The sequence below is a fragment of the Solanum stenotomum genome, chromosome 8, assembly GCF_019186545.1.
Source record: "Solanum stenotomum isolate F172 chromosome 8, ASM1918654v1, whole genome shotgun sequence".
In the NCBI taxonomy this organism is placed as follows: Eukaryota; Viridiplantae; Streptophyta; class Magnoliopsida; order Solanales; family Solanaceae; genus Solanum; species Solanum stenotomum.
The window spans coordinates 15,560,850-15,575,864 of NC_064289.1; the positions used below are offsets into that span (position 1 = coordinate 15,560,850).

Consider the following 15,015-nt stretch of genomic DNA (forward strand, 5'->3'; position numbering starts at 1 on the left):
TACCAGCACCCATCACCAGGTCCCCAAAGAAAGGAATGTGAAGTGTGGTCTTCACTTAATTTCCAAGGCAACAGAATGTACTCAGAATGAAAGGAATGTGAAGTGTGGTCTTCACTAAGTTGCCAAAGCAAGATAATTTTCTCAGGATAGAGAAGTGTATAATGTGGAGAACAAGATGTCTTAAAATAATATATGCAGCAGTCACTCGTCAAAAAGAAATCACTTTGAAGTTCTAGTAAGCTCATTGCCAAAGATACGAGGTTCAGTCTGATCAAGGAAGCCAAAATATAGGTCTCTTTCCAAATAATCCACGCAATTCCAAGCATTTAACAATACCAGAAAACCTCCTTCCTTTATACCGACCAAAACCAAAGACTCCAAAAATAACTCTACTCCAGGCACACTCTTTAACTTGTTGAGCCTGCTCTCTACTCCAAGCCACATTTTACAGTTGAGCTACTCTATACTCTCGGCACACTCCTTAACCTGTTTAGATTTTCTCCTCTGGTTATATCATAATTTTCAGTTTGTTGAGCCACTTAGCACTTCTTAAAAATCAAGTTCATACAAAAAATACCCCACTTAGAGGCCCAACCACTGGTACAGGTCCCTGGTCATTCTCTATTCTAGACCATGACCATCAACAAAATATAAGTGTAATTTATTGGGGAATGAAACCAAGAAAACACAAAAGACAGAGGAAGGTTAGAAGAAATTATCGTAAGATTACTCCAGCAAAAGTTCTTTAGAAACTCTGAAGGCATCTTGCTCCATGGTTGAATTTCGATGAAAAGAAAGCCACTCTATATACAGGTTAAAAGTGAAATAAGAAAAGATCTACTATAAGAAAGTGAAACAAGCTCACCCTGGTGGTTTGGGCGTCTTCAATGCTCTGTTCAGATAATAACTTCTCCAACAGATCAAAGATTTGACTGTCTTTCACCGTATCCAGTTTGCGGAAGCAGTCTTCTGCTTTGGCAGTATCCTCAAAAGATGCTGACATTTTCACAATGGACATTTTCAACTTCTTTTCTACTTCTTCTGATACTTCTTCCTGGACAATATAGATAGAAAACCGATGCAAAATCACTGCACAATGTCTTGACAAAAGTATGTAGGAGGACCAAAATTCTTAGTAAATTAGAATTTCTTCAACAGAGCAACCTATCTTGCCAACATCAAGAGATTAGAAACAAGAAGGGCAGTTGATGCCACAAAAAAGGCATTCAAGACAAAACCAGAAAGGCTTCAGCCTAAAGTAAAAAGTGCCCCAAAGTTCAAGACGTAATCATAGCTGGAATTTTGGAAATTTTGAGCAATCCAAAATTCTATCAGAAAAGCATCTATAACTTCAGCTTTAACGAATTCAATTGTCTGCTATACCGGGGTGAACAAAGAGAATTATCAAAATATTTCATGGATGAATATTATTTGTGATACCTTGTATTTGTTGAGGAGAGTTAAGTACACTTGCATTTCATTTCGCAACCTGGACGAATACAACCCCGTGAATTCAAGCAAAAGAAGCAAAGCAGAACTGAAAAGTTAATGAAAGCCACATTTCACCAAAATACCTCAGCTTTTGAGACAAAATTGCATTCAAGGCCTTCAGATGACAAGGCGTAAAAAGTGAGAACATGAAGACCCAATGCCTGGTTTTATCCTCAATCGAAAGAGAAGCAGGAAACAGAGTGTCAGTAAGCAGAATTTCCATTTGCTGAGGCCTGTGTAAGGTGAATCATAATTAAATCTCCATCAACTAGAAAATGCATTCATTTAGAAGTCACATCATGAAAAATGGGCATACTTGAACTCCTTACAATCTCTGTCATAGCATAGCATCAAAATTTTACATGGGATCTGTTCAAAATGATCACTGAAATCCATGATGGCAGCGGCACATTGTGTGCAATATTCCAGATACAGTTCTAATAACTTCTTTAATGCTTTCTTTCTAACAGACACCTACATGTTTAGACGAAAAAGAAGCATAAGGAAGCATATTTCGGGAAGTACAAACAGAGTTCTTTTTTAAAGAATTGCACAAAAAGCAATGTTATCTTATGAAAGTTGTTCACCACTACAACCTTTTTGTCTCTCAGTCGTTCTGCAACACATGTGATAAGTTCAAGGGGAACAGATTTTAGTTTATATCTTGCCAAGTCGCACACCACAGTAACTGCCTCTGATCTCACTCTGTCATCAGAATCCAAAAGCCGGCCTTGAAGAGCAGCTGCTCGGTTCACATGAGTTAAATAGTGAGATGTAATGCTGAATCAGGAGACCAACAAATCAAGGGCATATTGAAAGGAAAAAAAAAAGGAAGAGAAAAGAAAAAGCTTTCGAGTTTCGAGATCTTACAAAGAACTTCAAGTGATTCTTTTCCAGATGGATTGGTCATGTAGAACGCTTTAGCACATGAAAGTGTAATTAGTCTCACTTCAGCAGATTTATCACAGGTTCTGTTTAAAAATTCTACAAAAAGCTGGTGATAATCCCGGGCAAAATGGTTTCCAGGCAATGAAAAGACCTTTTTCATCAAGCCAAGAGCTTTTATCCGGACATCCACTTGATCTGTCTGTGAATGAAGTTACATTTCTAGTTTGAGCAATGGAGTGGGAAAAGTAACCAAACTTCAATGGAAGAACTTTAACAGCAGTAATAATGAGAAGATGAGGAAAAATAACAATAACAATGATAATCAAAATTTATTCTGCATTCACTGGACCAGACAATTAACATTTAACAGAGTACATTGTCATACAATAAATAGACTAAATGGCAGGAGAATGACGCACCAATAATTCGTGGATCAGGCTAGGTATGACAGAAAGAAGTATTTGAGGAGAACACTGAAAGATTTCATATATAATTTCGTGGTAATATTCCTTGATCTCACTCTGCACAGCGTCTCTATTAAGAATGCAAGACCTTAAAAACCTTGAAACAGTATCTTCAATCTTTTCACTGAAATTTTGAATGACAGAGACAGCAAGCTGGTGAGACGCACGAGATGCACCCTGGAACAAAATTCATAAAGAATTCCAGTTTTAAAAGACAATTAGGCAGAAATTTCCATAGCAGGAAAGATAAATTGCAAAACTAAGAGAGTGGTGTCAATTAATTTCATCTTTGCAAACAAGAACCACTTAATAAATGTAAAAAGTTTCTATATTGCATATCATTCGTAAACTTGACACATATATATTGCGTTGTCCTCCATCAACAACAAGAACGCTTAGCATGACTAGGAAGAAGGTAATCTCAAGAAGCCATAACTAGAAGCAAGCTTAAAAGCACAAGTCTATGAGCAACTTCAAATAAGATGCACTACTACTGCAATTTGATGAGTCATTCGGAAGGTTCCATCTAAAAAGATATGACTCTACACTTGATCAAAAAGAAAAAAGACCTGACTCACCACCCAAAATTAAAGATCAAAAATTCAACACTAAATGATATATTCAGGGCATTACTAATGATCACAAATTGATGAATCCTCCTCCCAATAGTCTCTCATCATCCCAACATGTATTACCACTTTTCTACAATCAATCAAATAAATGGGTATTCAAGGACCCAAAAAAAAAATGTCTTTCTCACCTTATCCCAGACACCCAGAGAAAGTAGTTGAGCAAATGACAAGTCTCCATTCGCACCCACGGAAATGTACCCTAATCTAAAAAAAATAGCAGGATTCCTACCATCATTTGTGCAACCAACAAAAAGAAAAGAAGAAAGATTAAAAGCTATAACTTCTGAGGCGGCAGCAAATTTATCTACAAGCAAAAAAGATTCACATGAGGTGAACCTAAGAAGAGATAGGAGCTGCAACTATAGACTCATACCAAGTGGAGAGTAATTTTCAGACATCATGGATATGGAACTAGTCCATATGCTGCTGACACTGACAGACACTGACAACAATAACAATTGTCTCAATCCCAAGCTAGTTGTTGGCAGCTATATATATTTTCCCATTTCACATTGCTCCTTAATACAACATCTCAATCCAATATCTTAAAATTCAGGTACTAGGGTACTAGAGATTCTCTATTACCAGCATTAATAACAAAACTAACCCACTCCTAGTGAATATTAGGCCTAAAGTAAATGCACCAATCTGACTGAAATTTAATCCCAAATAATTGGTATCATCTGTACGGATCTCTTTCTTCCGTTGCCCTGTTTTCACAAGCCACCTCCCTTATCTAGGCCTGGGACAACCAATGTGAGCAAGCTCGCAAATGCGGAGTTACTCACAGACACTCAGATGTGAAAAAATGAACAAGCACAACACCCGATGTGCATGCAACCTTTCTTTAATTTCTCTTACACCATCTTTGGCATTTGAATGTTTGCTTGACTTTAAAGATGTCAACTTAAAATAATTTTGAACTGGAGTATAATATGTGAGCGACCAATTTATATACATACATGCATATAATGATATAATATATACACAAACACATGCAGACATATATATATATATATATATATATATACAGATGTGCCAATTTGGGGTAAGATTACCTTTTTCATATGAAGTAATTTGTTTCATTGATGGGATCCAGTAGATGCAGAAAATGAAAAGTACAAACTGCTAAGAAATATTAATAAGCTTCATGCAGAGAATATACTAAAGGTAGGGAGCTGAATGCTGATAAAATCCAAAAGATTATCTTGGCAATTTACAGGGAGTGGGGAGAGATCACTTCTTTGGTTTATTTCAATAAAAAGAGTGTAAGAGTTGATCCATGAATTTATGTAGAGGCACAAGAAGTTCTGTATTTCAAAGTATACATTGCTTCAGGAAATTTTGTTCATCAGAGAAAGTTTACAATGCTTGAGGACAAATCATCTGAAACTATGTCATTTAAATTGAAAAAGAGGAAGTCCGTGAATTAAATAAAATTACACAACGCAATATAGATAAATTGATCTATAGATGGAAAACTATACAATTGAATAAGAAATTAGCTAGAGAGGATAAACAAAGAGGGAAAAATTTATAATGGGTGATTATTTACAGGAAATGGAAGCAGTTTAACTCTGAAGACTTAGGTGTGCTTAAGTCCTTAATTTAAAGCTTTATAAGTGCAGAAAGGACGACACATAAAATAGAACATCCTCTTCAAAACTTCCCTACCTCTCCTACTGTTTCCGGTGAGAAAGGTGACAGCAAAGAGAACTCAAACACCAAAAGGAACTCCATTTCTTGGCTTTAAGACAGCATTCAATGAGTAGAGATTACAGTATGAAGTACTACTGTTAATTTCATCTTGGAGAAGGGATGAAAGAAGATCAAAAAATTATGTTTTACATAGATAAAAGGGATGAAAGTACTACATCTTTCTCAAAACAAAGTTGAAAGTACACCTGAAACTGTTAATGCAGCAACTACTTTTAGCTTTAATCTTATTATTATGTTATAGATCACCATATCTACCTTTGCTTCTTTCAAAAGGTTCTGCAAAATCACATCTAAAAGGGGCTCAGATTCTTCTTTTTCAAAAGTGAGCAGCTCGGAACTGGTCTTCTCTTTCTCTTGCATTTTCTCCTCCAAAATTTGTGTCATTATTGATACTGCTGCAGAAACCATACTTGGAGGGTGATGTTCCCTACAAGAAAAGTTAGCACCACAGATAATAAGACTAATTTTCAAGAGAGTTGCCACATGTAACCCGTAGGAAAAAAATGTATGTAAAATTATTAAGATGAGACATCACACTGTAAACACTTTTCAGCCCTCTTTTCTTTTTAATTATATAATCCTACTTTATCCTTTCATTGAATGAACTTTTTTGTGATTTTGCAGAGGAATGAATAAGTTAGGGGTAAATTTATCTGATGTTAGGAACTTCACCCGAGTTAGGAAATCTTGTGACGCTAAATTGAATATTAAGAAAATCAATAAGGGTTTAGTTACTTCCACACCTCTTTCCTTCACTTCGGCTCCTTTTTTCCCCTCTTGTTTTTCTTTTTATAGCAATGAAAGATCTTATATTAAGCTTTTGTGTCGTTGAGCATCAATTCCCACTTCAACCAAAACAAAGAACAGAATTCTCTCATGAAGAAAATTGAGCAACATGATGCTAGATTCAGATTGGCCACTTGTAGCATGCACAGAAAGATTCTTGTGTAACAATACTTCTTTCTCTTTATCCACATCTGAGACTTCACGATCTCCCTGAACGTGCTGCAGATGGGCTGAGTTTGAATAAAGGTTCGACTATGGTCTACTAGCTTTCTCTAGCCTTACATAATCATCATTTACTACTGACTTTGCCCTTTCCAGTCACCTAGGTCTTCTCTGACAGAGTCCTTCATTAGATCAGCTTTCTCTAAGCTTAGCAATGTTGTTTGGGTATTCTTTTAGCAATTCAAGAAGGACTTTCACCACTTCTCTTGCCAAATATTAGTAAGTTTGGGGACATTCTAGGGTTTGTTTTCTCATGTGGCTTGAACATAGATTTTGACTGCACTTGTTTTAAAAAATGGTGAAAACTCTGTTCTGAAAAAAAATTCCAACTTTTGGAGAAACATATGCATTTCAGTTCTTGAAAAAGTGAAACACTTGTCTCTAATAAAGTTTTTCGGTCTCCAGCTTGAAAAGAGCCAACTTGAAGAAGTGAAACACTTTTCACCTTCATTTTCCCCAAGAACTTCATGGGTTACCAAGCAAAAATTCAAATAAATTCCAAAAGGTTAACCTAAGAACAAGAAGACATATCAGCAGCATATTGGCTTTCTTCTATATGAAATGTCACATAGGTACCCCTGTTTACCCCTACTCCAGCCCTCCCTTTTTGTCGGTGCTTATTATCAACCGGTTTTCTTCATGCAGTGTTTCTTGATGCATTCAATGATTAGACAACTAAAGGAATTTAAAGGACGAGGAAATTGGTGGGAGGGGGGCATGAAAGCCCTCATAATCAATCAGGACAAAAGATTAATAAAACGAGAATGAAGAATTTCACCTCAAGATGGCGAAAAAGTTCTTGAACATTTTTTTAACCAACTCTTCGCAGCCAATATCTAGCATTAGCAAACAAAACCTCAGTTTTGCAACAGTATCTAACAGTTGTACCCTCATGCTGAAGTAAGGATTCATGGTATCTTCAAGCTCTGAGAAGATATTGACAAGAAGTCCAAATATATCCTGTTACAAATTTCGAAAATCAGCAATCGCATCGATAGTATTACAGCTACTACCAATTACGAACAGGAATAGGGGGTAAAGAAGAAGGTAGCATGGACAGGACCATATAACAGAAACAACTGCATAAAGTCAAACTTTACCCTAGACACTGCATCAGTAAATTCAGGATTTGGTGCCAGCACACGGACAATTTCGCAGAAGCAGATGCCAACCAGAAGTCGGATATCTTTGTCCTTGTGAGCAAGCAAATTATGCTTAACAAGAGAACTGCTCAAGGGTTTAATGACAGATTTCAGTGAACTTGACTGTTTTAACCCTTCAAAAGCACGAGTGGCATGCTGCAGAAGAAATAAATCTTGTCATGCAAAGAACTTTGAAATAATATGAAATCTGAGAACAAAATAGCACAATGATTCTTAAAGGTCAAGAAAACATGGCCTAGATGTTAATAACCATATTTTTTTATAACCGAGAAATCTATGGTGGGTTCAACCCAATTAACAACAGCTTTGAAACTCAGGAAAGTATGTCCCCTCTACCTGCTACCAATTAAACACAAGGCTTCAGTTAGAAGCTGGGTTAGAATTTATGACTTGCGCCTTACCCATACATTCCGCATTGCCCCCTTACCACAAACCCAAAGCTCCGAGGGTATAAATACTTTTCTTTTAAAAGTATTTTACTTACAAATGTACCAAGAAGGTGTAACATTTTCCTCACCAAAAATATACACACATTTCTAAAGGAGCTCAAAACTCACCAGGTTCTCTATTCCATTTTGATTACACAAAAGAGTGTGAACCCTCCCTATGTTATTCATACTACGTAGTGTCTTTAAACTACTAATAACAGGCGAAGAAGATTCAGAAAACACATTTAAGAAACTGTAGTAACGAGCAAAGATAGTTGAGAGTGAGATCTTAATTCAAATAAGTCCAAAAAATTAAAACCTTAACAAGCTTACTAACCTCCCAAAATGAAGAGCACGTACTGAAAAAGAGCAAAAATCTCCAACACAGTAAGCAATAACAGAATTGGAAAAAAGAAGTCATCAATAATTAGTTCGAAGGAGCAAATGTAGACTGTAGTCCAAACTAACATATCTTCAGTCGCAAGGCATGTCAGAAAATTAGAGAAACACCAGCCAATAAAAAAATCCAGTGAACTGTTTCCAATAAATTACTTTAAAAGAAGATACAGAAAACACAATCAGTAGTTGAGAGTTGAGAGTGAGGTATTACTTTTAACAAATTGACAAGAGTATCTTTATTGGGACAAGTTTTGTATGCACCCAGTTGTTTTCCGATTCGGGATATGACCTTCACTGCCTCCTTCTCTGAGTCCGCCATTGCAGACCTTTCGCAAAAACCCTAAGAAGCTTCCTCAGATTTTCTGAACAAATGGAAGGAAGCGCGTGTTAAAGAGGGTGCGCAGTGAGGAGAGTTTGGAGTGTGAGTTTTCCCGCCTCATGCCCTTGGTGATGAGCGAGCGGTACACGACAAAAGCAGTTGCGGATAACTTTTGACAAAGTTTCTCTTTTTACATTTTTTACTTCCGAGTTTTAGCTCAAGGGAAAATGGACAAAAAAATCTCTCAACTCTGATTTATTTGTTGAATAAATTGTATGAAGTATCAAACTATTAATTTAAATTAAATGTTATATTCATAATTTATTTTAATTGTAATTCGTAGCAAACATCCCTTTTTGTCTCATCTGATTCGGTATACAATTAGCCATTTTATACATTTCGATATAAAATATATAAAATGTGTTTGTATTTGTATAAAGCGAGAGAAAAGTGTATATGTAAATACAAATACATATATTTTCGTCATATACACTTATAATTATACAAATACAGATCTTATTATACAAATTACAATGTATAAATAAATTTATACAAAACTGAACAATTTGTATAAAATTGGATGTTTGTAACGAATTATACAAATCAAAAGCTCTATAGCAAACATAAAATTTTTACCCTTACTATTACAAAATTTATCATCAATATCCCTCCTTAGACTGAAATCCCCAAATCAACAAAAATTAATCTGATTTCAATTGAAATTATCCTATTATCTATTTTAATCTAAATCTAACCCACTATATTAAAAGAATAAACTGATAGCAATTGAATCTCCAAACCTCTCTTTGAGTTCGTTGTTTCTCCTACTTAGCACCAATTTCCCCTCCCAAAAATGCTAAGCAAATCCATGAGATCATAAAATTCCTTGTGACAAATCGAATGGCTGATGACGAACTATCAAGATCAAGAAGAACAAGGATATGGCCAAGTTCAAGGTTTGTTTTTTTATGTATCTTCTTACACGGTGTGTATCTGACTTTGAGAAGACTGATAAGTTGAAGCAATCACTTCCTTCAGGTTTGAGCATGTAAGCCCTCTGGAAAAAAATATATGTTTTTCAGCTCTTTCGCCAAAGTAGTTCAAACTCATCATCATTACAGATCTTCTAGCGTTATTCAACTTAATAGAAGGAAGCTCTATAATTGTAAACTTCTTCCATATCACCAGTGTTGCTTCCTTTCACATTCATATACATAAATTATTTGATAAATAGTAGATGTATATGAGATATCTTAGATGGAAGTCAATTGTAACCATGGTGTGTTGTGTTCAAACGCAATGGAGAATTTGTAATTCAGTTCCTCCAATCTTCATTGATTACTGTTCTCCAATCTTCTTCTTTGTCTTGTTCCTCTATTTCTACAACAAAACAAGTGTAGTGTTCTATTGAAGATTCTAGAAGCTACTAGAATCAAGTTAGTTACAAATTCTGTTAGGTTGTTATGTAACCAACTCTATGTAGCGTATGAAAGGTGTGAAAGGTGTGATTTGTATGTGGTATATAAAAGGATGAATTCATTCATCATTGTAGCTTTAACACTTGATAATTAAAAAAAAATCTTCCGCAACAGAGCTATTCATACATTCATATCCATGGAAGAACAAGATTTCATGGATCCAAGAGCACAGTAACAAATTCATATGGTATCAGAGCAGCGACATTGGGATTCAATCTCGAGCTGCGTATTGGTTTCACGATCAGATCACACTGCATAAATTTTGGTTATGAGAGATCAAATCGTCTCTGTTATGGCAGATCTAACAGTGGATTCTCTTGGACACTCTCATCCTCTCTACTTTCATGTATCAGATACGCCAGGTACAACTTTGATTGCAATCAAGCTCACAGGCCCAGCCAACTATGGATTGTGGAGTAGGTCGTTACGACTTGCGCTATTGGTTAAGAACAAACTTTGTTTTGTAGATGGAACCTGTCTAAAGAGTTCGTACAAAGGGGATCTAGCAACTCAGTGGGAAAGATGTAATATTGTGGTGCTCTCATGGATCAGTAGCACCGCGGCTCAGGAATTACTCACAACAATTGTTTATGCCTCAAATGTCAAGCGTGTATGGGATGACTTCAAGGAAAGGTTTGGCAAATCCAATCTCACTAGAGTGTATCAGTTATGGGCAGAAGTTTCTTCTCTAAAACAAGGAACTGACTCTGTTACAACCTACTATTCGAAATTGAGGGATCTATGGGATGAATTAGATGTCTTAGTACCAGCTTCTTTGTATAATTGTGATGAGGTTAAGCCCTATATTGAACACTTAAGTCAGCAGAGGTTAATGTTCCTCATGGGCCTCAATGAATCATAAAGTCATGTTAGAAGTGACATCTTGCTTAAAGTAGTTGTTCCTATTGTTAATCAGGCATATGCCACTGTAATACATGAAGAAAGTCAAAGGTTACTAGGTGTTATGGATGTCAACAAGGAACCTCTAACAATGATGGTTAGCATGAAGCAAGGTTTTATAGGAATGAAGCTCTTTGATACTACTTGTGAGCATTGTGGTTACAAAAATCATCTCACTAAAGATTGATATAAGGTCGTTGGATATCCTACAGATTTCAAAAGCAAGATGAAGAAGGGACAAGGAGATGCTTATGGTAACAACACAAGATTCAAAAGTTATGGTGATTCTCAAAATAATAACAATGGCAATGGTCACAGGTTCAACAACTTCAACCACAATCAGCATATTGATTCAGGATTCAAATCCTATGCAAACTATGATGCTGCTGATAGACAGAATATTGAGCTCACTGAGGAGGAATACAATCATGTGAGGAATCTCAGACACAGCAACACCAGTTGTGCAGGTGTTGGTGATAACAATGATTGCAAGGCAAATCTGGCAGGTAATGTGTCTTTATTATCTGATGCTTATGATCATCATTGGATAATTGATTTGGGTGCCACTCACCACATTACATTCTGTAAACAAATGTTAGTTGAATTCAGTAGTCTAAGTGATCAGAAGTCCAATATTGTCCAGCTTCCAACAGGAAATAGAGATCATGTTATGAACACTAGGAATACTGTTATTATGGGTTGTTATAAAGTGAAGAATGTATTACATGTACCTGACTTCAAGTTTAACTTGTTGCCATTTACAAGGTTGACTAAGGACCTGTTGTGTAGTATCAGTTTCTTTCCTAATTTTTGTGTGATGCAGGCTCTCTCAAATGGCAAGGTGATTGGGATTGGTAGATAACATGATGGATTATACTTGCTAAACAATTCAGTTAAAGCGGTAGTCAATGCTACCATAAGAGATAACAATACTACTACATTATTGTGACATTTCAGACTTGGTCATCCTTCTCTTGTTGCTATGCAACATATTTCAGCTATCAAGGAAAACTTGACTCATTTACCGTGTGATGTTTGTGTAATCAAGACACAACTTCTGATGCAAGTGTCTACGATCGTACAATAGTTTAGTAACCCAACCAAGGGTTGGGATCGTTTCCAAGAGAGTGGTTTTGAGAATTAATAGAAAAATAAAATTTAGTTCTAACTAGTCGTAGCTAAAGACATTAACGATTAAAAATATTGCAAATTAAAGGGGGATACAAGAGTGTCAATTAACAATGAGGGGTTTTGTCACTAGTAAGTAAAAACATCAAAATAAATTAGGGTTTCTAAGTAATGAGAGGGGATCCTTGGGATGTGACGGGAATACGAGTTAAGCTAGATTATTGGGTACATAATTTCGATAGAAGATTCATAGAATAATTATGACTAGGCTAGACTTTAAGGGGGATAAGCTCTCTCTCGAGCAACTTACCCCCGTTTCAAACGGGTTCCTCTCGGACACCCACTTGCCGCATGAAGAACAACCTCCGTCTTAACCCACTCACTCTCTCGAGTTGAGTGTGTGGACATGGGACTAGGGTTCACTCTCTCGAGCTGAACCTCATGTCGACCCACTCGCACTGGCCATCAATTTAGTGGTCTTAGTTTTACGACCTATCTCTCGAGCAAGCCGAAAACACATATATGAGATTATATTTGCAACTACAACCTCATTAAGTTCATCCACAACCACTAAACGAAATCACAATTAAACTATGATTAAACTATCAGCAAGCAAGACCCAACAATTATCTTAACCCATATTCATTAAATAACACTCCAAGAATTGGGATTTTTAGCCACACGTGTATAAGAGATAGAAATTTATACTATATAGAGCTTGCATTTAACTGGGTATGAAGATTTAAGTCTTGATACAGGTCAAAAGTGAAGAATCCAAGAGACCCAAACCCAAATCTTGAAGATGAAACCCTTTGGATCTTCAAGTCTTCAAAACCTTCTTAAGGTTAGAGCAAAAATATCAAAAAGTACTATTCTATATGAAAATTATAATAATTGTTCGACACTTAAAACTACAACTCTAACTAGTATTTATAGTTGTCACAAATTTGTGCTGCAGCGAATCATTCGGCGTCGTTAGTTGAAATCACCGATCAACTCGACGATTCGCCCTTTGGTGTAGTTCATCGCCGTCTTGCACCAGCCTTCAACATCGTCGTGCTCTGGGTCATTGGGAGACATGGTACTGCTTCGCGGAGCTTTTCGGCGATTCGCCGACTGCTCATTTTTTCCGCCGACTTGATCCTTTCTTTCATGGCTCAGCACACTGGAACAAAAGGTGAAGTAGGACCCTTCGGCGACTCGCCAAGTGGACTCAGCGATCCTCAGGCCTTCATTTCTTCGTTCTTTTCAGCCTCTTCATTCCTTTTGCGACGTAGTGTCCATGCTTTCCTTTAAACTCCAAATACCTGAAACTTAAAGGTTTTCATCAGATATTGAGATAAAATAAGCATATGAGGACACAATTTCTATTAAAATATAGCCCTAAATGAGTCAAATTTGTGGACTCATCACCATGTTGTCATACATGTCCTTAAGCAAAACAAAGTAGACCTGTCTTTCATGATAATATTCATAGTTCTAGCACTATTTTCCAATTACTTCATGTAGATGTATGGGGTCTTTATAAGACTCCCACTTATGATAGGAAACAATACTTTGTTACCATTGTAAATGATTAAGTAGGTTTACTTGGGCCTGCTTGATTCAGTCTAAACCTAAAGTGTACTCTGTACTCAAAGATTTTTTGTTAATGATGAACACTCAATTTGGCCTGAAGGTGAAGGTGTTGAGATCTGATAATGGGACAAAGTTTATGAATTTAAAATGTCATGAGTTGTTTGGTTCTCTTGGCATTGTGCATCAAAGTTCTTGTTCCTACACACCCCAACAAAATGGGGTGGTAGAAAGAAAGCACATAGACATACTAAACACTGTTAGATCCCTTAGAATCAATGTTAACATTCCTATTTCTTATTGGGGACACTGTGTAAAGGCTGCAGTCTACTTGATAAATAGAACACCCTCATTAGTATTGCAGAAGAAATCTCCACATGAAATGCACTATGGTACTACACCACTTGAAAGTGTTTGGTTGCCTTTGTTTTATGTCTATACTTCTTAGGTCTGATAAGTTTGGTGCTAGAGCAAAGAAATGAGTTTTCACGGGGTATGCAAAAACATAAAAAGGATATAGAGTGTTGGATTTGGAGTCAAATTCCTTCCAGGTCAACAGGGATATCACATTTACAGAAGACTAGTTTTCTTTCAAGACAAGCTTGACTCCTCAACATTTTGAAGCAACGGAATCATTTTGGTTGCAGACATTTAGTGCTGATGAACATGTTCCTATGCCTCATAATGATACAAGAGATATTATACATGATGCTAATACAGGAGATATTATGCATGATGCTCCAAATGAATCCACAAATCCACTAACTGCTGAAGAAGAAAGAATACCAAATGAGGCATCAACTGATGAAGCATCTAGTGAAGCTACTCATGTTGTTGTGACCACTGTACCTCTACCTACCAGACCAAACAGGTCTTTCAGACCTCCCATTTGGCATAAAGATTATATGGTTCCCAAGTCCTCAAAGCTAGCTCATAAGGATATTATTTATCCCATTACCAACTATGCAGCTTATTCAATAATCAGTCCTTCTTATAAGTCCTTCCTAACTGCGTTGTCATCAGTATTTGAACCTCATACTTTCAAGGAGGCATCTGAATGTAAAGAATGGATTATGGCTATGCAAGTTAAAATTACTGCCTTAGAGCAAAATGGAACTTGGATTGTGGTTGCTCTCCCACCTGGAAAGAAGGCCATTGGGTCAAAATGGGTATATAAAGTTAAGCTTCAAGCTAATGGACAGGTTGAAAGGTATAAGGCAAGATTGGTTGCTAAGGGTTATAGTAAATAGGAGGGCCTAGACTACCATGAAACCTTCTCACCTGTAGCAAAAATGGTCACAGTTAGAACCACCATTAGTGTGGCAGCCTCTCAAGATTGGCCCATTTATCAAATGGATGTGCATAATGCATTTTTGCAAGGAGATCTTAATGAGGATGCCTATATGGAAATGCCACAAGATTT

The 15,015-nt window shown here is 36.5% G+C and overlaps 1 protein-coding gene and 1 pseudogene across 3 annotated transcripts in view; one reads left to right on the forward strand and one right to left on the reverse strand.

The window, feature by feature from the left end:
- LOC125872625 (sister chromatid cohesion protein PDS5 homolog B) overlaps positions 1-8,663 on the reverse strand; it is a 33,920-nt gene extending 25,257 nt beyond the window's left edge. For 2 of the 3 annotated variants that reach the window (XM_049553379.1, XM_049553377.1), the window contains exons 1-11: positions 8,404-8,663; positions 7,303-7,500; positions 6,981-7,162; positions 5,450-5,621; positions 2,799-3,020; positions 2,362-2,578; positions 2,088-2,233; positions 1,808-1,965; positions 1,575-1,724; positions 1,441-1,489; positions 866-1,054 (exon numbers count right to left, since the gene is read on the reverse strand). In XM_049553379.1, coding sequence (XP_049409336.1) covers positions 866-1,054; positions 1,441-1,489; positions 1,575-1,724; positions 1,808-1,965; positions 2,088-2,233; positions 2,362-2,578; positions 2,799-3,020; positions 5,450-5,621; positions 6,981-7,162; positions 7,303-7,500; positions 8,404-8,511 — 1,791 coding nt within the window. In that variant the 5' untranslated portion in view covers positions 8,512-8,663. The remainder of the gene's footprint in view (positions 1-865; positions 1,055-1,440; positions 1,490-1,574; positions 1,725-1,807; positions 1,966-2,087; positions 2,234-2,361; positions 2,579-2,798; positions 3,021-5,449; positions 5,622-6,980; positions 7,163-7,302; positions 7,501-8,403) is intronic. The other variant, XM_049553378.1, reaches the window with a different exon arrangement.
- Positions 8,563-9,563, forward strand: LOC125873538 (60S ribosomal protein L38-like; annotated as a pseudogene).
- The last annotated feature ends 5,452 nt before the right edge of the window (positions 9,564-15,015 follow it).